At 41.7% G+C, this 25,696-nt stretch overlaps 1 protein-coding gene across 4 annotated transcripts in view; it reads right to left on the reverse strand.

Annotated features, from left to right (window-relative positions):
* The window catches only part of SRPX (sushi repeat containing protein X-linked), a 45,779-nt gene that overhangs the window by 12,200 nt on the left and 7,883 nt on the right, over positions 1-25,696 (reverse strand). Inside the window, exons 1-4 of one of the 4 annotated variants that reach the window (XM_050332048.1) lie at positions 13,486-13,611; positions 7,245-7,304; positions 1,131-1,322; positions 351-527 (exon numbers count right to left, since the gene is read on the reverse strand). In XM_050332048.1, coding sequence (XP_050188005.1) covers positions 351-527; positions 1,131-1,322; positions 7,245-7,304; positions 13,486-13,555 — 499 coding nt within the window. In that variant the 5' untranslated portion in view covers positions 13,556-13,611. Of the gene's footprint in view, positions 1-350; positions 528-1,130; positions 1,323-7,244; positions 7,305-13,485; positions 14,377-25,696 lie in introns of those variants that run through there. The other 3 variants (XM_050332049.1, XM_050332050.1, XM_050332051.1) reach the window with 3 other exon arrangements.

Below are 25,696 nucleotides of genomic sequence, written 5' to 3' on the forward strand. Positions count from 1 at the left end.
GAGAACATTCCAGAAGAGCAGGACAGTAATTACAGGCTACCAAGGAGTCACCCAGGAGATCAGCAAAGCATTGAAAAGTGCTGACCATTTACAGCAGCCTCATCTTTATTAAAGTGGTAATGCTTGGAGCTTGTGTGTAAGAAGGATACTCACTTTGGACAAAGTACTGAGTGACAGAACTTTGCCTCCCTTGGAAAACTGTTCTCTGCTTCCTTAAGAGCAGCAGTTGACTTTTTTCTCCCCATTAACTGGATAAAAAGGCATTTTTGAGGTTTATTTGCAGGACTTGGGTACTAGCAGGTACCTGAAGATGTGGACTTCCCAGGATGAAGACCCAATATCCCACTTACCAATGCAGGACGCTGGCCGGCCACTCCACACTTTGTTGTCCATGCACGTCACTATCCGGTCTCCTTTCAGCTGGTATCCAGGAGAGCAGTAATACTCACACCTCGAGCCAAAATAGGCACCATCCAAACACTTGAAGCCCCCATTGGTTGGCATGGACAAGGTGGGGCAACGTTTTTCTGGAAAAGGAAACAAAGACTTCAGGAAAGCTGTTATTTTTCCCCTGTGGAATAATGGGAATGTGGGGTATTACACAGAAATAAAGATGCATCTGGCAAATGACAAGTGGGAGAAATTCTTGTTCCACTGGAGGTTTTTCTGAACTGTTCTTATTAGATGCATTTAAAATTTAACTCTACATAAGTGCTAGTGGCCTAATACAACATTTATATGAGAAAAGGGATGACAAGTACCTATTCTCTCTTCCCAGAAAATGTTTTAATGCAAGACCCCATTTAGACAATGATATAACTTAGAAAGTCCAAGATGGGTAATATTTTAAAGCAGCTTTATGACTCTGTCATGAAACCATTTCCACAAATCAAAATCACACACTCATAAAACAATTCCCTATCTGCCATGAGTACTTGTACCACTCAGATGCTTATCATGCCACGTACACCTGTAAGATCCTCAGCAACAAACTAATATACATATCCAATTATATTATCCACCTTTAAAAATCAGTAACAATCCAAAGATCAGTTTCAAAGACAAATGAAAATTTACTGTCTGCTGAACCTGCAACACAAGTCACACACACTCATTTTGTAGCCACTTACGTTTGCACAGCGCTTTCCCAGACCAGCGTTTGCTTGACTGACAGATTAGCTGGTGAGGGCCATGCAGTTCGTAGCCTTTTTGACAGCGGATATCACATCTTGTGCCCAATACATTCTTGTAATATTCCCCTTGAGGTGTCCTGCAGTTTGCATAACCGTGTTTCACTTTAATGGGTGAGCACCACGGTGTTTCTGGCACGGAGAAGTAAAAAATCCACACATAACAATTAGAAAAATGTAAAAATTCAGAAACAAACATAAAATCGCTTTGTTTATTCACGGTCACAAAAAAGAAATGGGAAAAAAATGTCTGAATTGAAAAGCCATGAATCCTCAGAGTGCAGAACAGTGCAGAGAGGTGCAGTAAGTTTTACACATCCAAATGTCAGCCCTCCAAAGACTGGCAGCTCCTTTTTTATGACAAACATTAAAGATTGTAGCCATTAGATTGGAAGGGGTTGAGAGGATAACTGGGTTTTTACTACGCTTCTTGTCCATGGAATAAGTGTGCCACCATGTGGGCAGTTTGATGACAGCTGGAATGTTTTTTCCTCCTGTTTTCAAGCAGACACATCTAACTGCTCTTTGATAAGAAAAGTTTGCATTAGGAACACCTTTGGTCTAGCTGTAGATGTCAGCTGTCTACACTTAGCTCTCTTAGTGCCCATCAAAATTAAAAATCTTCCACTTCCATAACAATCTGTGCAGTAAGGACAGTGCCTTGGGTTCAATCTGTCCCAGAGTTAAAACAAATGTCACTTACAAATATCATACTGCCAATGTCAAGCTCATGTGTCAGAACAACTGTTTGGTATTTAAGTACAGCTCCAGTTTTGCAAAGTTAGCACTCAGGATTAAGCCTGAACTGAAACGTGTGAAGTGTGCAAGAGCAGCTGCTCCCCTGCTGTTCTCAGCAGTTCTGTGGTGCCACAATGAAACATTTAAATACTCCTTACAAATAAAACAGCCTTCTAAATCTGAAGGCAAGTGTCCAATGCAACAGACAAGTGAAGAGCTTGACAGAAAAATCTGACTTTATCCCTCTCTTTTTGGTAGTAATTTATAGCTTCCAAGGGCAACATGCATTTGGCCACACATATGCACAAAAGCATATCTATCTATCTATCTATCCATATATATGTATATATATCTCATATATCTCATATATCTGACAGCACAAACCCCTGCACTTCCTACTGTCAAATCCTTTAGCGGATGTCAATGTTCATTCACAAGCATACTATCTACTTAGCACATATTCAGAAAAGGGAACCCAAGCTGCATAAAATTAAATTAAGTGCTAAATGTTCTCAAAGGTCTGAACATCACGTGTCCTACTCTTCATCTCCAAAGATGGGTGGAGGACTACCTTTGCTTACTATCATGGAAATGTAATCCGAAGTACAAGAACTACTTTCTAGTTGCTCCTGGATGCAGGACAGTGACATGGATGGATCTGCCAAGTCAGAGGAAACCTGGAATTTGGCTGTGAGTTCACAGCCAATGTTCCTACCAAACTAATGGGAAAAAGGGAAACACATGTACATAAAACTGCACCTTTATTAACTGGTCAGGACTACACTTTAAATTATTCAGGATATGGGTACTATCTTCTTGTGAGGATTTAACACCATGATGGGTGATGGGTGCAGTATCAAGCAGAGATTTTCCCTTCCCAGCCGAAGTTTCACATCCTTTGTTCAGCTTTGACAACAGGGTGCACCAAGAAAATGGGCAGCTTCTCAGTAGGAATTTCCTACACAAGGAGTGACTAAGCCTGCCCCTTTCTCAGCTCCGTCATTTGAAAAGGACGTACTGGGGGAGAAGGAAGGAGGGAGAAAGGGAAGGATTGCAAGGCAAAAAGAGAAAGATGACAGGTCCTGAAATCCTGTGTGACAATGTGTGACGTGCAGGAGGGACATGAAAAAAATTCTGAACTTTGCAAAAAGAATGGAAAAAAAAACCCAAACAAACAAAACACAAAGACTTTTAGCCTTCATACTCACAAAGTCACAAGAGACATTTAAAAATAGTTTCTAGATCATCTTTGGCAGATATTTACTTCTAGCTCTTGATTCCTGTAGTTATTATGTACATTTTCCTACACTATTTGGATCAGCTCCACACATAAATAAACAAAAATCAATACAGCCTGTTTTATTTCTCATACATGGGTTATTTATATTCAGTGCACAATGTCTCTAGGACATATTTACACTTCCCCAATGGAAACTACGTTTTACATCTGTATTTTGCTGTGCTGGTCCTGAATAAACACAAACAGCATCTACAGAGACTAATTATCAAGTTTTGGACTAGACCAAGGGCACATTCCTCTAGACTAGTCTTTTCTGAAGCAGTCATATTTTACTGTGACGTGCTTATTTCTGTCTTTCACCGGTACACGTGAAAACCCTTCACAAAGATGGACAAGTGACACTATTCCCAGTGTCAAATACACAGTAAATGAGGCACAGGACACAAGCAGGCCAGTTTAACAGCACCCAGCAGTTTAGGGTGAGAGTGCAGTTCAGCTTTCTGGCTCAGCCACACAATTCACCTCCTGGAGATATCCTCCTACTCCTGAGCTAGCAACAGCATTACTATAATTTCCCCTTCAGTGGTCTGATGCCCATAATTTCCAGTTTTCCTGTCCCACTTGTTCTTCTAATGCTCAGAGACCCTCAACTTCCATTTGTTTACATGCTCGAGCATGTAGGATCTCCTTAACTAAGGGGGAAACGTCTTTTTTTTCTGCAGAAGGGTTTAAATCTGAAGTTACTAAGACAACACTGACTGAAGGGGCAGAACTGGGGGCATGAAGACTCATTTGGGCTGAGCTTTTGCCCCAACCAGTTAGGTAATCCTTCAGCAAATCAGTTCAACATATTTATGCCTCAGGTTTTCCACATGTATAAACTCCAGATGCACATCCAAATGCTGATTTCCTTTGTAAAGGTTGTTAAGACAAATATACTATGCAACATGATCAGGAGGTTAACAATAATAATAAAAAAGGCAAAGCAGCTGTTTCAGGTATTGCAAATTGCCTGAGTTTTTCTGTAAATTTTTGTGGTTTTACAAACACACTTGCCTGAAGTAGACAACTGCACATATATTTTGAAAAGAAAAAATGGCCAGCAGCTAACAAATGCAGTTTAATGCACAAACACAAAACTGAAAAAAACGCCTTTCCTGTAGTGCCACTGCAGCTACAGTGGTCTACAGAAAGAAACAAAGCAAGGCTCTTAAGGAGGGGGAAAATACATCTTATACTGGACCAAATGATACTGCCAGAAAGAAAAACAACAACAAAAATGCTTTTGGATCCAGATGACTTGCAGAACTTAGGAGGAACATCTGTTTGATCTAAAACCCTGTAATACTCTAGAAGTGATTGTGATTAGAAGAAAGTGGGTGAGGCAGGGTTTACAAGGGGCAAATATCTGAGTTTAGACCAACTGATACTGCTGGGAAAAAAGCCCTAGCTAACTTGAAAAGCACATCAAATGATACAACGAAGTTTGAGATCAAAGTTTGTTTATATTTAATTGAAGGCATGTATTGGTTTTCAAAGGGTAAGCAGTTACATGGAGCACTTGCAGAATATTAGGTCTGTGTGGAGCCCCAAGAGGTCACAAAGCTGTTCCCTGCCTCAAGGCAAGATCAGCCACGTTCCTGAAGGCTTTGGGAATTAAAAAAGTTACAGGTTCCCCAGGCACCTCTTCTGGAACTTCACCATCTATACCAGGCACTGTTCACTTAACTGAAATTCGAGTTTTTAGGTACCAGGACCTACATACTGTTTTTTTGTTTAGTAAAAAGTTTGTGCCTTAGTACACACTAGAAAGAACTAGAAAGTTCCTCAGCGACACAATGGCCTGAATTATCACTTGGTAGTAAAACATTTCAGAGACTCGATGCTGTGTTTGAAAACACTGGAAATCAGGCAGCAAGCAGAAATGGTTGAAGTCCCAGTTACTGCCTCTACAGCTGGGGCTACTGTTTGATCAGTACAATATTTGAGAAAACACATTGAGGACCACCAGAGCAGTGGTACTGGAGCTGTGATGAACACAGGAAATGCTGTACACACAAAGCCCTTTCTCATGAAATGTGATCACAGACAGCCATGCCAAGTGGCAGGAAGGAAAGCATTTTTGGGGCATTGTTTCCCCCAACTCCTTGGTCCTGTCTAAACATCAGCCTCAGCTGAGCACTTCCTTCACAAGCAGCATGCAAAGTGACCAGCTGTACTGTTGCTTGCTGGTACACCAGCCAACAGAGCTGAAGGTTCACCAGGGAGGAAGGGAAAAACTCTTTAAAAATGCTGTGGGCACAGAAAATCTTGGCGACGTTTCTCTGGAAAGCTGAGCAAGTGGAAAAACATCCAGATGAAGACAAAAGGGTTTAGTAGGAGGTCTATTTTCACCCCTCCCAGTAAACTGCAGTGTTTTGTTTGCAGATGTCAAAGAGGATGAATTTGTGTGCTTGCTTGCACTGTTTAGTGAGTATGTGTGCAAAGAAGAAAACCAATGCTGCTTATGTATATTACTATCAGTTAGGAAAATCCATTTAGTTATTTGTTACTGGGAAGCTTAATTTGATGAGCAATGGGTCACACCCAAAATGCTGGACTGGACATCTGAGGAGAAGTTCTGAACATTGCTACACAGCACATTTTTCTTGCTTTGTCTTTCTTCACCCCTTTCCCTCAAAGCCAACATAAAGAAGTATGCTAATGAAGACTGAGCCTTTTCTACTCCAATGCTTTACACTCCTAGATTCACATTGTCTGTTCCTCAAGATTTGGCAGGAGTGCTTCCAAACTTGGGGCAGTTTTTAATATCTCTGTGAATGAGTCATTATGTTTCACTTACCCTGGTGACATTTTGGCTGACATGAGTATAATTCATTTTGGAACACCATATAAAAGGAAATTATAAAGAATCCACATTTTAACTACTTGCCTGCCCTGGCATGAACTGGCATTGATTTATCTTCATGGTCTCTGGAATTTTATGTGTCTGCAGAGGACCAGATGTTAAAAGGCAAAGCAAAATTGAGTTTACCTAAATAAAGCTTTAGAGAACTATTTGTGTATGTGTTTGAAAGCAAAATGTTATACTGAAGTATTTTACTGGAAGGAACATGAGACATTTACGAAAACAGCAACATAGCCATAACAGCTGTACTTTCCCCTTTGTTGTTCATAAATGTCTGAATTATTTTATGACTTACCTCTTACATGGTCCATTGATTCTTTGCAGAGAATCAGTAACATTCAACAAGACACTAATGACCACTACTTTCAAGTAATCAAAATTACTACAACTCTAACATGTCCACAGATCAATTTACTAAAAAAAACACAGTTGCCATTTAAAGTGATAAATTAAATGCCAAGCTTCTTTACCATCTAGTCTCCTGAGGGATTTTGGCAGAGGAGAGAGATATTGAGACAGAAGTAGACTTTTTAAGAAAATGGACATAGCAAGTGGAAGATTTACTGGTAGTGGCAAAAAAAGGTTTCAGTCTTGCTGAATGGCAAAGTCTTCCAGAACAAGGAAGAAAACCTGAATTTGCTTTATAAACATGCCAGTCCATTCATTCATCCAGCTACTATTTTTTTTTTAATGTATCCATTCATTTGTTAAACACATTTCATTGGCATTTCAGGTAGCAGGTTAACCTGAAATGCAAAGAACTTTGTGGAAAAAAAAAGAAAGTAATGAAAATCAGGTTCTCTTGCACATACTTCTGTACATCACCATCAGTAAGCCCAGGGTTTGAGTCAGCTTATCATTCATGGTTTTGTTGGGATGTATGAAGAAGAAAGAGAAGCTCTTCCTGATTTTCATGATTTAACAACCTGATCTTCCAGGAGCAAAGGCAAGGCAGAAGTTACTTACTCAGGTGCATAAGAGAGTTGTGATCAGTACTTGGTCTAATTTCCATTGTTAAAAACAGTAGAAATTAAATCTGGGTATAAAAATCCATGACACAAACCATGGAGCTGGATCACCAAGATTTTCTAATCCAGGAAAAGAAAAAGAACGAAGCTTTCTCTCAGCAACCAGCTGATCCTCTTTAGCACATGAGCAAAGCATTCACCTTTATATCTATTGCGTGCATACACATCCTCGTCATCTTCAAGGGGTGAGTATCCCGATCCTACAATACAAAATATGAGAAAAAAAAATGCAGCAAGAAAGGAAACATAAATTAAGAATAAAAGAGAGATTTGAGAAAAGACATGCAAGATTAGGATGCAATAATCTATGCAATGTCATCAGCGTGGGCTTCTCTGAAGCTCAGTCATAGCAGACCCAGTTTATAGTGAACCTGGAAGGGGCAAATTGATTTGATAATCAGGTAAAATGGTAAATTTCTCTTGGTGCTCTCAGAGCAATGTTAAGTTGCATGGGTCAAGTCACAGCTCCTCTGTTATAGGAAGCCCAGCTGCCATGTAGTTGATCTACTGAGCAGAGAGAACAGGGCAGGTACAGGTGAGGAGGCACATCAGAGGTTTCACTATAAAGTGGTTCTTTAGTGTCAGTGGCTGTTAACAGCCATCAGGCCAAATAGCAGAAGTGACATGTGCATAACTCAAGTGCAACCCTCTTTAACCTGTATGATCCTCACACCAAGAACAGAACCGGGAGGTACGTTACCTGCAAACACAAGTTACATTCAGATCAAAAACTCAGTTTGGTTTCAAAGATTTGTATGGAGTTGTTCAAATAAAAGAGACAGTATAGTTCCATACTTTCAAAAACCTGTCCAATAACTAAAAACTTAAAATAGAGGTAGAAACTCCTATCTAAAAACCAGAAACCATTTGGATCACCACTCTTCAAGTAATTCATCAGTAAAACCCAGCAGTTGGTAAGAAAGTCTTCAAAATATCCCTAAACAACATTTATTTAAAATCAGTGGCTTCAGAGCATGAAGTCTAGTCTAAATTCTATGTAAGTCCTTTCTACAGAACGGTTCATGAAAATTCCTTTCTTGAAAAACCTTTCTAAAAACCTTGCATGCAACAGACGGGTACTGGGGGCTCAGCACTACACCACAGGAGCTCCTCATACATGGTATCTCAAATTACAGCTATGGGGGTATTTCACTGCCATTTGCTGACATATGAGACCATGGTCTGTACAAGCTGCTGCTTAAAGTTAGGCAAAATTAAATAATTTAGGTACCTCAATAAGCTACTAATTTCATGCACAAATGACACAACATCTGCTGCTAGACTCCACTTCTTATTTAAAAAAAAAAAAAACCCAAACCAAAAAAACAACAAAATAAACTGCACAGAAAACAGTGAAACTTTATTTCTTACTCTATTAGACTCAAGCAAACCCAGCTGTGTACCTGTAGCTGCTTCACAGGAGTAGTTTTAGTGCAAAGGGTTGGTCTAAAGAAGGGTAGTGCCCTCCACAGCACCAGCCACAGCACTGCTCATGAGGGTTCTGACCACCTGAAGGTGAGACTCTGCATCTCCCAGGACCCTTCTCATCACGTTATTGGCACCCAGGACCCACCAGCCTGCAGCACTGGGCAGCTCCTTCAGGGAACTGCAGGGAAGCGGCGGATCCGTGCACTTCACATCAGACCAAATTCTTGCACTACAACTGCAGTTATGTGAATGTGAAAAATCTGGAGAGTTGTGCTATAAAAGTAACAAACCCCCACAATTCACCTTGGGCCTGATTCAAAGCTTGCTGTCATCACTGGGAATCCTCACATCAGTTTTCAGAAAGCTTTGAGATGAGACCTGATCAAGTGAACTTCTCAACAGCTTGTCCTCTGAAAACAAGTCCTTTACATATAACAAAGGTTTCCTATCACTTGGAGGCCATTTCTCTGGACTTTTTGTACTTATTGTTGTGGTTGAATTTTTGATGCCTAAACACTGACATCTGAGAAACTTCTGAACATAAAACCAAACTTTATTGCACTTGGAGCCTGACTGTATAGCATAAAGAGCAAGCTGTGGTCCCTGAGGGCTTTGTGAAGACCTTGATATGTAAATTAACATCTCTCTTAAATATCATTTTTTCTGTCAAAAACTGGGATACTCTTAGCTAATCACTCACTTTGAGGGTTATAAAGCTGTTTCCTCAGTGTGCAGTGACTTTAGCATTTAAAATAAGTGAATCTTAGAATGATGTGAGCTCTTACATATTTACCTTTCCTTAGGAAAGAAATAATGATCCTTAGAAAAGAAGTAGCAATGGTTTTTGAAAGTCTTCTAACAAAAACTGGCCTAAAGAGTCATTCATTGAATAACTTTTGCCCTGGAACAAGGTTCTGTTGATGGAGCTTGACATCTCCAATTTCCAGCTCACTTTCTAGCTCAAAATGAGAAGTGAGTTGTGTCTCTTTCTTAACAAGTAATGTTTGATTAATAACCACAACAGGCTTGGTTTGAGGACACAAGAAAGGTTGTCATTGTCCTGCTCTGGGACAGTCTTGCTCCCATAGGGAGCTCACCAGCTGACACAAACAGAGCCTGCGTGAGCTGGGGGCACCAAGGACAGTTTGGGCATCACCCACCAGCCTTGGGCCATGCCATGAAGAACCAACCTAACCCCAAGGGCTGCCCCTGAAGAGCTGGGCTGGCTCTGGTAGGATGTATCTACACCCCAACCACATCACTGCCCTGGGCACAGCAGCACCACCTCGCCCAGAGGTGCCAGATTCTCTCCTGTCTCCACATGACCTTCTTTACTCTGGCACTGGACACACACACTGGACCTGGCACTCTCCAAATTCACCCACCCACACCAGGCTGTACACCCGTGTTACACAGCAGACCTCCAACAAAGCCATCTCATGTTGGCAGACGGCTCTCCTGGCAGCCACCAGGCCTGACCTGGCACCTCATTCCCCACTGGTGCCACCCCACCAGTGACTCTGAGCAAATCACCATTTCATCTCCGTTTTCTCGGCTGTAAATCAAAGTGCTTCTGCTTCACAAACGCTCAAAATTGGCTACTGAGCCATGTAAGGACAAAGCATTGTTCTGCGTTGGAAGTGCTAAAATCATCACAGTTCAGAAACTGGGTATTTGAGGAAGAATGACAAGAACGAGCTGCTTTGCAGATGTCCCACATCATGGCTCAGGGTGTAGCTGGTTACTGTACAAAACAGCTGTAGACTTTGGTCTGGTAGATGGCATGCAAAACGCATGAAGTAACGCTTTCATTTTTAATTTAATCTATGACTTACATTATTCTGTTTGTCTTGGGGGAAAAAAGAATTCTTCATTCACAAAATATCACTACATTTTTATAACTGTATAAATGGGATGTACAGCAAATATCTTTATAACTGTATAAATGGAAATGTAGGAAATGTAGGAAATGTAGGAAATATTTCTATTTACATAGATTTTAGTAGGGTGCAGATTCTTAAAGAAACTGTAAGAATTTTAGTAGAAAACACATAGCAGACGTCTGTCACTGTGAACTTAGTAGTCTGCGCAGAATAAACCCAGCATAGGACTGCCAGACAAGGCAGGAGGAGCTATGACAGTAAGCCAGTAAGCCTTCTGACAAAATAAAAGTCCTTGCACGAGAGAAATTCATTATTAAGATGAAACATTTACTGTTCAAACTGGCAAGCTAAAGGGGACACTCAAATACACAAAACTTACTCATTTGTGCAAAACCAAAATCAGACCATTTCAGGATCAGTTTTGCCTGTGTTTTGGGGTTGTCAAATCCATCCCAAATGTCCCAACACTAGACTCCAAGCCTATTTTCATTCAGCAAAACACTTGAGTATCTCCTGAAGTGATTTTAGCAGCGTCAAGGAGCCCACTTGTTCTACGCTAAACCCACCCAAAATTGACTACAGAATTTTACATCCAACACCAAACATTTTAAGAAGTATGCCTCTGCTTTAGCACCACGACCCAGTGGAGGCTGCTGTTCTCAGTTTCTCCCCACTGCTCCAACTCCACATTCACAACCCAGCATTCACTCTCCTGGCCAGGGACCTTGGTCAGCTCAAAAGAAAGGGGAGGAAGCAGAGCTGCATTCTTGAATGAGCACGGCTTACCATGGCATGTTCACATCTGCACACAACACGTGTGTTGAGCAAAACAGGTGTTCAGCAAGATACTTTCTGTATTTCTAGGATCTTATCATCCTTCCCTTTGCCTGATGGTTACTAAGTCAGCAAAAGCTTTGAGAGGAGAGCACTTCCATTACTACATAAGTCACTAACAATTTGTTTTTGCTGAGCCAGAGAAAACAAAAGATAGATTAAATTTTAACAGGACTTCTGCTGTCCCTTGGTTTTGCTCAAAACCTGACTCTCTTAAGTACATTACTGCTTTGTGCACCATGGATCCCTGAGCAGATAAAAAGACACTATTCCAGACAAGATCCCAAACTTTACCAAACATGTCAGGCACACCAATTCAGGCCATAGCAGACAAAACCTCTCTACTAGGTAAGTAACCTCCACAGTAAAACCTTTCAGATATTACATGGACTTTAACTGGAAAACAAGCTTTCCATTCCACCTTATGACCTCAGAGATCTCCAGAGTGGAAGAGCTGTTACTAACTGCTCAGCCACCTTGATTCTACAACAAAAAAAAACTTTGCAGGTTCTCTAAACTGAAATCAGGTGTTTTCTCACTGGATCATTTAATTCTGGCAAGCAGCAACAACACAAGCTTTAAAACAATTAGGGAAAAGCACAAAAGAAAAACAATGCCAGTAGAAGAATTAAAGGTTTCTTCTAAAAAAGGTTAAGAGGAAAAACAAAGCACTATTAAGTGAGAAACATAACATCAAAGCCTGCAACCACAAATAAACCTTCACAGAGTTATTTGCAGTAAAACCTTGACCCAGGTTGCTGGGATTACCTGCATGAACAACAGACAGCAACAGTGTAGTTCATTAAACCAGTTGGAAACTTTTTAGTTTACTGCCCTGTGACAGGACAAGTTCAGGAACTTAGGCACAAGAGGCTACAGCACTCAGCCTGCAATAAGGGGTTTCTTCTTTGAACAGAAGAGGTGTGCTCCCTAGTTTAGCACCAGATAGGCTGAAGAGTTTCATAACTACTGTACTTACAGTCCTGCAGAATCTGTTAATAAAAATCCAGACTTTTAGGGGATACTATTTTGTCGATTTGCACTGTTGAATTTCTTCATCCTTCTTTTTCCTTCTCATGCTCTTTGCTCAGGGTTTATAAGGGTTACATAAAATTGAGGTAGATACTGTAAAAATTTGCAGCAAAAGTCAGTGCTCTAGTTCATGATCTACTGAAATTTGAAGTCTCAAATATAGCACCAATTTGGTCAACAGTGGCTGAATATGAGCCAGTGTGTGCCCAGGTGGCCAAGAAGGCAAATGACATGCTGGTTCATATCAGCCATAGTGTGGCCAGAAGGAACAGGGCAGTGACTGTCCAGTTTTGAGCCCCTCATAACAACAAAGACATTGAGATGTTGGAGCATGTCCAGAGAAGGGCAACAAAGCTGGTGAAGGGTCTGGAACACAAGTCTTATGAGGAGTGGCTGAGGGAGCTGGGGGTTTTTAACCTGGAGAGATGGATGCTGCAGGAAAACCTCGTTATTCTCCACTACCTGAAAGGACGTTGTAATGAGGGGTAGGTCAATCTCTACTTGCAGGTAAAAATCAATAGGATAAGAGAAAATGGCCTTAAGTTGTGCCAGGGAAGGTTTAAAATAGACATTAGGAAAAATTTCTTCACTGAAAGGGTTGTCAAAAGCATGGGAACAGGCTGTCCAAGGAAGGGGTTGAGTCACCATCTCTGAAGGTATTAAAAAGACACCTAGATGTGGCACTTAGGGACATGGTTTAGTGGAGCGATTAAAAGCAGATATTTTAGAAAATCATTTTACAACAACTTTTTTTTTTTTTTTTTTTTTTTTTTTTTTTGGTGCATAAGGCCATATCTTCAGCTTCTGTAAACTGACTTTAACCCAAAGAGCACTTTAGAGTGTGAAATAAAGTATGTCAGGAAACAGGACTGGTAACTCATTGCTTCGTCTACCTTAGTGTATTTTTTATGTTACTAAAATAATGGATCATTTGGCTTCCAACACTCCTAATAAGAACCCTGAAGGGAGATTCTGACAAAGTATGAGCTTACGGTACTGCAAAATTCTGGCACAGGAAAAGGAGGTGAGCGCTGATTGCTGGGGAAAGCGGAGCCTCTGTGTTGACATCTCTGTATCAGAACCTCATGTCGCGCCCCCTCCCCGGCCCGGCGGGACGAGACGGCTCCGCTCCCCGCGCCCCTGGGGTTGGGGGCTCCCAGCCCCGCCGTCCCGTCCCCTCCCTTCATCCCGTGCCCTTCCCTACCCTGGTACTCCAGGCTGGGCCGGGCGCCCAGGGCGAGCAGCGCGGCGAGGCGCAGCCAGCAGCTCCCCATGCTCCGGACGGCGGCTCCTCCCGGCCCGGGGCTGCGCGGCAAAGGGGCAGGAGGAGGAGGAGTGGGACGGAGACATTCTCCGAGCGGCTCCCGGGCGCGGCAGAGACTCCTCCTCCTCCATCCCCCTGCCCCGGCTCTCCGAGAGTGGCAGCGGTGGGGAAGATGCTCGGGCTTTGGGGGATCCTTTCGGGGCTTCGGCGTCTCTTGTGCCGCTCGCTGCCCCCCGAGGGGCTCCTCCGACCCGCTCTCCTCCGACGTGGCCTCCGGGAGTCCCCTGGTGGTGCCCTGGCCCGGGGAGAGGTTTGGGGTCCCGCCCTGTGCCCTGTGCCCGGACCCGCCGTGCCGGCCAGACCTCAGCAAGGGCACCGAGCCGGCCAGGACAGCGTGTCCGTCACAGAGGTCTTCCCGCACAATCACAGCATCAGTTTAGGTTGGAAAAGATCTCTGAGGTCGAGTCCAACCTGTTGACTGAACACCACCTCGTCAACCAGACCATGGCACGGAGTGACACATCCAGTCTTTTCCTAAGCACCTCCAGGGACGGTGACGCCACCACTTCCCTGGGCAGCCCATTCCAATGCCTAATCACCCTTTAGGTGAAGAAATTCTTCCTATTGTCCAACCTAAACCTAAAGCGAATTCTTGTGCCAGCTCCCTCATCACCCCAGGATAGGTCCCATCCAGTCTCATTGACTTGTGAGCATCTAAGTGGCACAGCAGGTCACTAATTACCTCCTCCTGGGTTTCAGGGGGTCTATGCCGCTCCTCGTCCCTGCCTACCAGCACCGGAGGCCAGCTGTCCTGAGGATAACTCATCTCATTGCTGGAGACGGGGGCAGAGAAGGTGCTAAGTACCTCGTCTTTGTTGACTATATTCTCTGCTGCGTCCAACAAAAGAATGGAATTTTTTCTTGGCCCTCCTTTTGTGATTAATGTATTTTTAAAAACACTTTTTATTATCTTTTAAGAAGATCAAGTTCTAACTGAGCGTTCACCTCTCTGATTTTATTTCTCCATGACCTAATGACATCCTTAAATGCTTCCTGTTGTAGTGAGGTGGGGGTTGGTCTCTTCTCCCAGGTAATAACTGATAGGATAAGAGGAAACAGCCTCAAGTTGCACCAGAGGAGGTTTAAAATAGATATTAGGACAAATTTCTTCACTGAAAGGCTTGTCAAAAGCATTGGAATGAGCTGCCCAGGGAAATAGTTGAGGCAGCATCCCTGGAGGTATTTAAAAGACATGTAGATGTGGCACTTAGGGACATGGTTGAGTGCCAGACTTGACAATTAACAAGTGGTTAACAATTGGTCTCAATGATCTTAGAGGCCTTTTCCAACCTAAATGATTCTATGAATTTACTTAAATATGAATTTCAGCAAAGATCACTAAATTTCCAACTTTTTGAACATTGCTAGGAAATAGAAAACTTTAAAAAAAAAATCCCTAAAAACACCGTGATAATTTCCAATTTCATCTGCATGGCAAATTTCATGGAACAACAAAGAAGAAAAAAAAAGTGAAAAACAAACAAACAAACTAAAAATACCCCAAAGTTGTAACGACACCGTGTGTTGTGTACAAAGAAACAACATGAATTAAATGAACCTAGATGGCATACTCCGTGGTCTGCAGGCACTGCCTACTCTTAATATTGGTAGGAAAGAAAAGGTTCATTCAACATTTGACCTATCCCTTAAAACAGAGGAGAGTGTTTGGGAATTCCACCCATATTCAAGCAGCTGATCAGTCTGAGCATGTGTAAGAAGAGGACAACCAGTTTCCACCAGTCAGTCTGTAACATCTGGATTTAGTTCCTCCAGTGTCTTGCCTCAGAGTTTTACATTCCACAGTACCTGAAGCCATACCAAATATGTGGATTTAAAACCTTAGCTCTACTGCAGCAGACTGCAGAGCTTCTTGCAGTATGGCAGGGCTAGGGTTACTCAGAAGTCTGGAAGATGTACATGAGGAGGTCAAAAAGGCACAAAATGGACACGATCTTCACATTATAGGTCTTTACTTTGTGTGTAAAAATACTTGCACTCATTTTATGATGGTACTAAAAATGGAAAGCTGGGTTTTTCATCTCATTCTTTACTGGCTGAGCATTACGCCCCAGAGTTCTTTAAAGCTCATGTTTAAAAACCACGTGCTTTGGTGAGATGTCAGTATTTGTTTAAAAACTGCCTGCACAGTCAGGTGTTTTGTTACATCTGGTCTGCAAGGCTTAAAAAAATTAAATATACATATTCTGTTGCAGAAATCATAGAACCATAGAATGGTTTGTGTTGGAAGGGACCTTAAAAAACAGAAACGCAACCATTTTGTATTCAGCAAGAGTTGTGCTGAACTGAGCAGCAGAAAATATCAAGTCAATCATGCCACGCTCCTGAATGCAAATGCTACTCATTCATACCAGCCAAGTTAATAATCCTATGTGTAGTGTAGTAGCCCAGATGATTAACTTCCAGAGTTGTTTAGGAATTTCCCTGCCTGTATTTATGGAAATACACAGGTGTATAGCACAGATTCGAGCTTCCATCCACACCCACAAGCTCCTGTGCTTCTATTCCTTGCAGGTGTAAGGTCTTAAAGGCACAGAAAGTAATCCCATACCAAGGAGATCCCCTTAGGGCCATACACAGATTAATTCACTGTGTCTCAGTATTGATTAAGATGCAAACACCACATGTTAAAGCACAGGTTTTAACTTGCTTCCAGAGAGATGCCTCATGCAAGATTCCATCAAAGAACAGCTCTTTCAAAGTCTTAATCAAAGCACCACTGAAATGAAGAACAGAAAGCTTCAGTATTATCAAGTTCAAAAGAGGTCAGAGATACCTGAAGTTTACATGCCAGCAGTAGCTTGTGCTTTGTGAAATAAAACCATCCAATTACACAGAAATCACGAATCCTACTAGGAAAATGTAGGCACAGGTTACTTTCCCAAAAGATAGAAACACTGCATCTGACACCAAGTCATGAAGGTGTTTCCAAATAGATTAATTACCTGTTGAGAAAACTGTTGCTCTACATAGAAGGCAGCTAACGAGATAAAACTCATTTCACGTGCTGGCAAATACTGTACAACAACAACAACAAAAAAGCACTGTTCCTGGCATAAGTCATCTCCTTCGCTTCAGTGAAGTCACGTATCCACAAGCAGGTAGCCAAGTCCATGCAGTTTACTCTCACAAAAATCAGTGGTGGGATAGAAACTGCATGGATACAGGAGTCAGTGTTAATCCAGCAAAGCTCTGTAAAGTACAATTGAAATCTTCTTCCTTTTGTTTGTAGATATCTTAGATACAACAAATCCTTAGCAAAACACTTTCCATCACTGATTTTGGTTTATTTTTCCCACTCCAGACTGGCAATAAGAAGTGGAAGTGGTTCAAGTGGCTCTGAGTCAATGCAGGCAGGAGTCCTGTAATACAGTTGCAGTCAAGGGAAAGCTGGCAGAGGCTACAAATCCCTTTGCCAGCACACTTGTACAGTCCAGGAACCTTAGTGCACTCTTAGGCTGCTCCCAGATACTTTGCTCCATTGCAAATGCATTTGCTTTTGTCTATAATCATGTGTTTAGTGTTAGAATGAGCTGTATGCTCAAATGCTGCTTGCCAGTATATACACATAAAATGACCAAAGGCCTTGGGCAATTGTTTTTTTTAATACAATTCATTTGAAGCTGTAAAAAAAAAAAATGTCCTTCATGAAAATTGTGTCCTTATATTCAGTGAAAACAAATGAGGAGTTTGCAGAATCCTTAGTCTGGAAATTCTAAAGAAAAATTTCAGAATACTAACTCTGGAAATTCTGTTTTGCTCTGAATTGCTCTTGTGAGGTGACACAATGGGATGTGAGTGTTTAATCAGATTTTGCTTAAATTTTAATTTCAAGTTGTAAAACGCATATAGATCTGTATAGTGGGTTTTCACAGAAATGTAAAGAAATTCTAGACAAAACCAGTGAAATATACGGATGAAAGACCTCTGCTACTGAAATAAAGTGGGAAAAAAGCAGCTCAACAGGCCAATAAAGATATAGTTGGGAGCTGGCATTGGTACAATTTCAAGAGAAATTTAGTTATCTCCTGTGTTGTTCCATATTTCCCACATAAGCCGTGTTCCCTCAATTGAAAGGTACCATGATGATTCATCTGTTAGATGGGCTATGGGAGTCAAGCTGGGAGCTTGGCTCAAAGGGAAAAATCTGAACATGAACAGTGCCCTCAGGAAATGCTGAGTAATATATTTGTTATCCCAAGCTCATACACGGTCTAAGCCAGAGTTTAAGCCTAGCAGAAAAGCAAAGCCTTCCGTATTTTCAGCAGCTATGGGGGTGTCCATGGGTATAGGAGAATGTCTCAATATAGAATAATTTGCAGTCTGTGCCTGACAAACTACAAGAGGCTCTGCAAAGGTTGTCCACACTTTGTCCACACTGGACATCTGTGACCCTGGTTTCTTTGCTGCTCGCACAGCATCATCCATGAGTAATACTTGTCTACAGCTGAACTCAGACTCTGTCCCACTCTGCCAGACACTGGCTCATCTAAATTATTCACATCTTTGTCGCTGGTCAAATGTACTACAATAGCTTAATCTACCTAAGTATGATGTTCCAGGCAAGTAAGGAAATTCCAGCTAATTTATAATCATGCAGCACATGCCCACTTCCCTGTTTTCCAGGTTATTTTCTCACAGCCCTCTGTTTTCCAGGCTAGCTTGTCACAGGACTTCTACTGCTAATGTATGTTTGTCCCTTTTCTCCGCAGTGGCTTAGCAGCCTGAGCTGAGAATTGCCCACATGCATCCTGCTGGCAACCCCTCCTCTTTCACCAGGACTTTGGAGACTGTGTGACCCCCAGGCTGTGTGTGACCAGCACCCAGAGACACTCTTGTTTCCAAAGCTGCTTTGCTGATGGGACTTGCTTACACATTCTAAAAATCAAACATATGAACTTGGAGCCATGGGAAAACATTGGGCTGGCAGGGACCTTAAGAGGTTTCATCTCACTGAAAGAAAGCAAGACAGGTCCATTGACAGCATGGTTCAGCTGTGCAGAGATGGTCTCAGTTTCCTAAGAGCTGGGACAGCTGAAGCCCTCCAGGAAATGGAGTAAGCTGTGTATCAGTCAACAGCCACCTTGCCTGGTCTGCCTCCAGGTTATCTGAAAGGGAGAGTTGATACCTCAGGCATTGGGATGAAATCCTGCTCGGATAAACACGCTCTGATGCTGCCCTGGTTCCCATCCCTGATGGTAGGGCACACCTCCACCAGGACAGCAGACCCTGAGGATGAGTCTCCTTCTGTGGTAGGAACTCCTCCAGCACAGAGGGCTCTTGCAGGCCACAGCTACCTTCTGTGCCAAGCACAAGCAATTGGGTTGGGCTGTTTTAGGTTTTTCTCATAAAATTTTTATGAAACTGAGCTTAAAGCAAATTGAGCCTGAATTTACAATTGATCCTGAAATTACCTGAATTACACATAAACAAGATACTTCAGAGCTTCTGGGTAAAGGATGAGAGGAGAGGGCACATTGTGGTCAGGCACACCACTAGATGAACTAGAAGGCTGCAAGATGGAAAAGCCAAATGGGACTCTGAAGAGGCAAAAAAAAAAAAAAAAGCTACCACTTACAGGGAAGATTGTTATCCTGCAAGATCCAGAGAAATAATTCCTGTGAACATGCTTCAGTATGCTTTTTTCACTTATATTGAGGTATTATAAAATAGGTATATCTTGAACATAAGCCTTCATTTTAGGATTGAAATTACAGAAAAAAAGGAACAACTATGGAAGGCCCGCAAGGGACGGAAAAGAGGTAGAATTACTAACAACTGGTTAATTAAGTAAAGAACTTCTAAACAGAAAGTCTCTTTAATGGCTAGTTCGGTGACCTTTGGGATAACTTTCAAAAGGAGGAGATTGAAAACTAATCCTGATCTATTCTGAATTGGTGACAGATGGAAGAAATCTTTTTCCTTTTTTAATGCTGACACTGGAAACTGGCACATTTCAGTATCTAACTTTTAATACTACAGCACCAGATACACTGCCTTTTTTGTCTTTGAGTCATGTGTTATTTCTGAAGCTCTGTGATTTTAAAAAGATTTTTCAGGTTTTATGAGGAGCTAAAAGAAAGGCTCCCTAGGGAAAAAAATCTCAGCTTTAATGTCAGACGCTACACCAACACTTGAAAACTAGCATCAGGGGCTGCCTATAATCCATAGGAAATTCTCCAGCAAGTTCCTAGAAAACATAAGGGGAGCAGAAAACTGTGATGTTACTGACTGTGATCTCTTGCTCTTTAGTAAGTGGAGTCACACAGTGTCAGAAAAAACAGAGAGGAACTATAAACCCTGCATTGGCAGTGAGCACTCTTGAGGACTTCTGAGTTAGCAGGTCAAAAACTGAGCAAAGATTACAGAAAAACAGTGTAAAAAAAAAAATGTGTAAAGGAATCTGAAATTTAATAATAAACTAATTAATTGAAGGAAAAATAAACAACTGCTGTCAAGATTCCAGAGATAAAAATTTAATTTAAAGACTAGTATTAAAAACAACCTCAAGACAAACAGTATTTAATATGGAATTCACAGCCAGAAGCACAGAAGTTGTATAAACCAATTAATGAGAAAAGGTTTGCTTATTTTGTTTAAAATAATAAGTGTTAATCATAGCCTAAGGTAGAGTCATAAGTTCTTTTGATGGAGCGAGAGTAAAATAATGCTATTTAGATTTTAAAGGAACATTTGAGATATTCCCTCCAAACCCTTGCTCCCTTCTTATTAATACTGATGTCAGTGACTAATCCCCATCACAGGGACGTTCTTACTTCCATCGAAAACAAGGGGGTAAACAAGTTTCCTTCTGAGAGAGTGGTTACCAAGGTCATTTGTAAGGATGTTGGCTTAGATGCTACAGTTTCACTAATGATGCACACTGGTTTGGGCTCCAAAATATCAAAAAGGTTAAAGCTGTTAGAGAGTGACCAAAGGAAGGCTACAAAGATGGTGATGGGCCTCGAGGGGAAGCTGCGTGAGCAGCAGCTGAGGGCACTTGGTCTGTTCAGCCTGGAGAGGAGGAGACTGAGGGGAGACCTCAATATAGTTACAACTTCCTTGTGAGGGAAAGAGGACTGATCTCTTCCCTGTGGTGACCAGTGACAGGACCCCAGGGAACGCCCTGAAGTTGTGACAGGGGAGGTTTAGGTTGAATGTAAGGAAAAGGTTCTTCACCCAAAGGGTGGTTGGGCACTGGAAAAGGCTCCCCAGGGAAGTGGTCACAGCACCAAGCCTGACAAGAGTTCAGGAAGCATTTGGGTGACAGTCTCAGGCATATGGTGTTATTCTTTGGGTTGTCCTGTGCAGAGCCAGGAGTTGGACTTTGATGACCCTTGTGGGTGTCTTCCAATTCAAGATATTCTATGGTTCTTTATAGTAAAAAAAACCCAACAAACATAACCATACTGCCAAAGACAATCCTCAGAGAATTCAAATGTCCCAAGCTAGAAAGTAAATAAAAATAAATCAAAATAATATTCAATTTCCTCAGTCTTTGGAGCCATAACTGTTTGTTTAAGGCAAAGGGAGATTTGGTAATATTAATATAATAATCTGAACAAAATTAACAACGCAAACACACCAAAACCATGTATCCAGAATTACACCCTGCTTCTTCAGGAGAGGGAAAAAGGCTGTGAAAATCCACTGCCACTACCAGAAATAGCAGAAGTACCTCAAATGAGACCCTATGAGAAACCTTTTATGAGAGATGAGCAACACGTACATGGCCAACCTGTAGGTTTTTCAAAAGGTATGAGCTCGAAGACAGAATGGAAACATGATTTTTCCTAGTCCTTGCAGTAAATACCATGGGCTTCTCCTCCCTTGGTAACCCAGTTCTTTCTTCAGCAGAGCCTCCTCACCACTCAGCCAGGCAGCAAACAATATGGGGAAGCAGAAACCAGAATTCCATTCCCACCTCACGCAGGGCCACAGACACAGTGACCACACAAACCTCTCTCTCTTCTCCTTCCACCTGCACCACAACCACACCAATTATCCAGCAGCACCCCATTCCTTCTTCCCATCCCACAAGACCAAGAGCAGTTACTGAGAGGCTGTGGCCAGCACCACGGTCTTTAGCAGGAAGGATGATGCCCTGCCTCCTTCAGCTCCTAGAAAAGCAGCAGCAGGTCCTGCTTCAGCCTCCTGACATGAGGACAGAGCGTGCTGGGAAGCAGCTGGGCTGAGCAAGGAAACACAAAGTTGAGTTGTATGTGGTGAATAACCTAAGGATGGCCAGGCTCTGGGTCCCTTTCATTAAGGGGAGGCTGACACATAGGCATTGATGAACAACATCTGGCAGGAATGACCAGCTGCAGCAAACAAGCTGGCAGACAGCTTCAAATTACCAACATCAGGGTTCACTTAACATAATTAGGATATAATCCTTTAATAGTCAGTTTTTAGTGGTCCACAAAATCAGTTTAGTACTGAAAAAAATGGTCAAGTTTCATAAACATCCTGAAGATGGCAAATAAAGGCTCTGAGAAAAAGAAACAACAAAAAACCCCCACAAAAAAACAACAGGAGAAACTTGTAGCAGAACAGGTATTTTTAAATAACAGATTTATGGATTTGTTTGTATTTTTATTACCCCAAGTTTTTTCTTAGCTTCAAGATATTATGCTGATCAAAGACACTGGAGACATACACCAATGATCAGCTGTTTGTCTTATAAAGAAGGACTGGGATGCCATTGTAGTTCTCATTGTTTCCTCCTCACAGAAGCATCCAAGTCTGAAAAACTGACACATGAGATTTCAGGGCTTGCCATGAAAAGCAGACTGACAACCCACAAGCTTGTCATGCGGACCAGAGATATGGATGTGAAAAGGGAGCACGTCAAACACACCGGGGAAACAAAATCCACAGAAAAAGTACTAGGCTAGTAATAATTCACACAGAAAAATGAAACCATCACCTAATTGTTACTAAGAATTAATATAGTGTAAATAATGTGGAATTTTACCCAAAATCCAGCTGGAGGTCAAACATTTGAGATGTATCACTACCCATAATGCTCACACCAGTTTCCAACCCTGCCAGTCCCTTGCTCATCAGGGTACTGCTGAACCCTGTCCCAGCCTCTGGGCTGCTGAGAGGATCCCTGTCCCACTACCAGCCCTCACAGAACCAGGATGGGCCTAATCCTGAAGTCTTCTGTTTAGAAATGAGAAATTTTAAAGCTACTCTTTAAAAAAAAAAAAATAATGTAAAAGTATCAGTTCCACAGTTTTCTGTGTATCTCAAGCAGGTACAATATTTCACAGAAAGGTAACCACTGTAGCTAGGGAACCTGCATAGGTTTTGCAAAATGCCATAATGATTTGGTCCACCCAGACACAAACATAAAATCCCTAGATTAAGTGGTCTCACATTCCATTTGCAAATCTGATCCCGTGCCATTAAAAACGGTCAAAGATTTGACATGGATTTCCACGGCAGAGAGACCAAATAATAACCAAAGGATCCACACGTGCCCTACCTACAAACTTGTTTGGGGTTTTGATGATTTCTTTTCACGCTTTAGAGTTCCCCTTCTTTCTTACTGAAATTTTAGTCTAATATGCAAAATTAGAAACATACTGTACAGTCAGGTCCAGCGTGGTGTGTCTTGTGTGCAAAAAGACAGTTGTCATTACTCCCCCTCTGCTTATATAGACCTGTACTGGCCCTGTGACATCAAGGAAAATGGGATGTTATGTTTAGCAGGAACTCCTAGCAGAAGGTAAGGGGTTAGACAAGCTGTACATGGCAGCTACCAAGCAGCACTTGGCTCTCTCTCTCTGCCCCTCTGCAGCAGAGTCTCTTCTTTTTTTGCAAAGGTACCAGTTCAAACAGCAGCCTGAGATAAGTCAACATTTGCCAGTAGGAAAACAGGCCAAAGGCAACACCAGCAACACCTGAAAATAAGTTCTCTGGTTCCAATTCCCTCACTCAGCTCGCTCTGAGAACAGAAATCATTTTCTGGGAAAATGCAGATACATCACAGCTTGTTTCAACCATCCCTCAACAATCTACTGCCTTGGCAAGGAGCTGTTAGCAGGACCAGTCCATCTGCCAGCTGCCTGACGTGAAGCTTGCTCCAGAGTTTTTCAGGAGCTTGTTACAGGGCTGAAGCACTCTCATTGCAGGTGGCTGACAACTAAAAGCCAAAAAGAGATGCAATCCTGTATGAACTTGTAATCTACTGTACCATGGGGCCTGCCAAAGCCTTCCTCCTCCCCTGCTCACACACACACACAGAAAGTACCTCACTGCAATGCCAGGGACAGCTCTTTCCACAGTGGAAATTAAAGGTGACTAGGAATTGAACAGGATGGTTTAAAAAGATCTGTTTATAATCCAAAACATAAGTTGCTGCATCAGCTTTCACAAGGACTTGGAGGAAGGGGAGCAAGAGAAGAGCCTGCAGTTTGTTGAAGAGAACTGGTGCACAGGGCTTTCCAGTTGAAGTTTATTTAAAATGTGTGATAACTCATCTATGCAGCCATGAGGTCTTATTTATGTTTTCCCTTTGTGCACTTCTGCTGCCATTTGTCAGTCTCACTTACCATGGTATCTTCATGCAGGAAAGACCAAGAACATTTTCGAAAATGTGGCTTCCTGTGAAGTGGAACTCTGAAAACCATCAGGCTCTACACCACAAAATCCATTATTAATACTTTAATTTATTCTCATGTATCACGTACTACAAGCCTATTTTTTTCAGTTTCCTGCCCCACCTTCTCATGTCTTCAGCAATAAAGAGAGGTTTTGTTCATGGCAGAATAGTATAGAAAGACAAAGAATTGTGCTTTAGAGACAACATTCACCTACTGAATAAATCAAGCCCCATTCTCCTTTTGAGGGGTTTACAAATAGGGAAATATTTTATAACTCAAATGGAGAACTTACTTTCACTTCCTTTGTACTGATCTGTTTTGGCAAACCATTTTACTCTTCCAATAGGGAAATGAGCTATAAATCAATATTATTTTTCTGGTGAGGTAAAAGTTGTCTTTTATTGCACACAAAATATGTATAATTTTTAGTGTATGTTATAGCTAAAACGTCTGAGTGATTTTATAAGAATTTCACATGTTGAAAGATTTTCCTACAGACGGCAGGCAAAAATGTTGCAAAACAATGGTTCTAGATAAAAATAAAGCAAAAGAACTTAAAGGGCTTCAGTGCATGTCCTGTACTGCTACTGGTATCTAAGAGGTCTGAAATGCCTTGGGGGTATCTAAAGACACAGTTTAATAGTCTTGGTTTTGACACTGAGTTGGAGAGAGGTACAGAACCCCCAGTCAGAAACACCTGTCTTAAAAACAAAGCCAAAAAACAATTCAGGTATTCCTGTTCTCCAAAAATGACAAGCTGTCAGACAGTTAATCACTGCAAGCTTCTAGTGCTGGTGAAAAGGACGAAAAGGTATTGGTGATACACCAACAGCACTGCTGGTGTTTATAGAAAAGTTGCCTTCCATTATTACAGAACTAAGCAGGGTTTGATGTATTTAACCACAAATTTCTTTAAAATTAAAGCAAGTTTCCAGTTATAGTTGTCTCCCATTGTTCCCAGAACATGCATGTCCTATCTCATTATGATAAATGTCAAGTAGTAATGAGAAATTCAAAACGTGGTTCCTGTCACCTACACATACAGGAACTGTAACTGAAGAAGTCAGGAGAGCAATGGAAAGAGTAGCCAGAAGAGCACTCAGTTATACCCAGAACCAAAAGACCCAAGTTACCCCTTTTTGGCTTCAAAGAGGCCCAAAAGCAACCTGTAGCATTTCCGTAACTAAACACACATACATAGTTTTACTTGATATGATGCACTGCACGTGAAATGACAATAATTGTAGTTGATTTGTAAACAAGTGTTTTCAGTCAAAGCTCTCAGGACAAACCATATTACAAAAGGGGATGCAGACACAGGCCAACCAGCTGCCTTAAAGAAAAGAAATCAGTGATTCAAAGTTGAGGCAAACTACCAGTCAGATGCCTTCAAAAGAAACACCTTCAGCAAGTCATCCCTTTTTTCCTTTGTACAGTAATAAGAAAGGTACCCACTTTCA

The sequence above is a fragment of the Myiozetetes cayanensis genome, unplaced genomic scaffold (assembly GCF_022539395.1).
Source record: "Myiozetetes cayanensis isolate MyiCay16 unplaced genomic scaffold, myiCay2020 scf5-8, whole genome shotgun sequence".
Taxonomy (NCBI): Eukaryota; Metazoa; Chordata; class Aves; order Passeriformes; family Tyrannidae; genus Myiozetetes; species Myiozetetes cayanensis.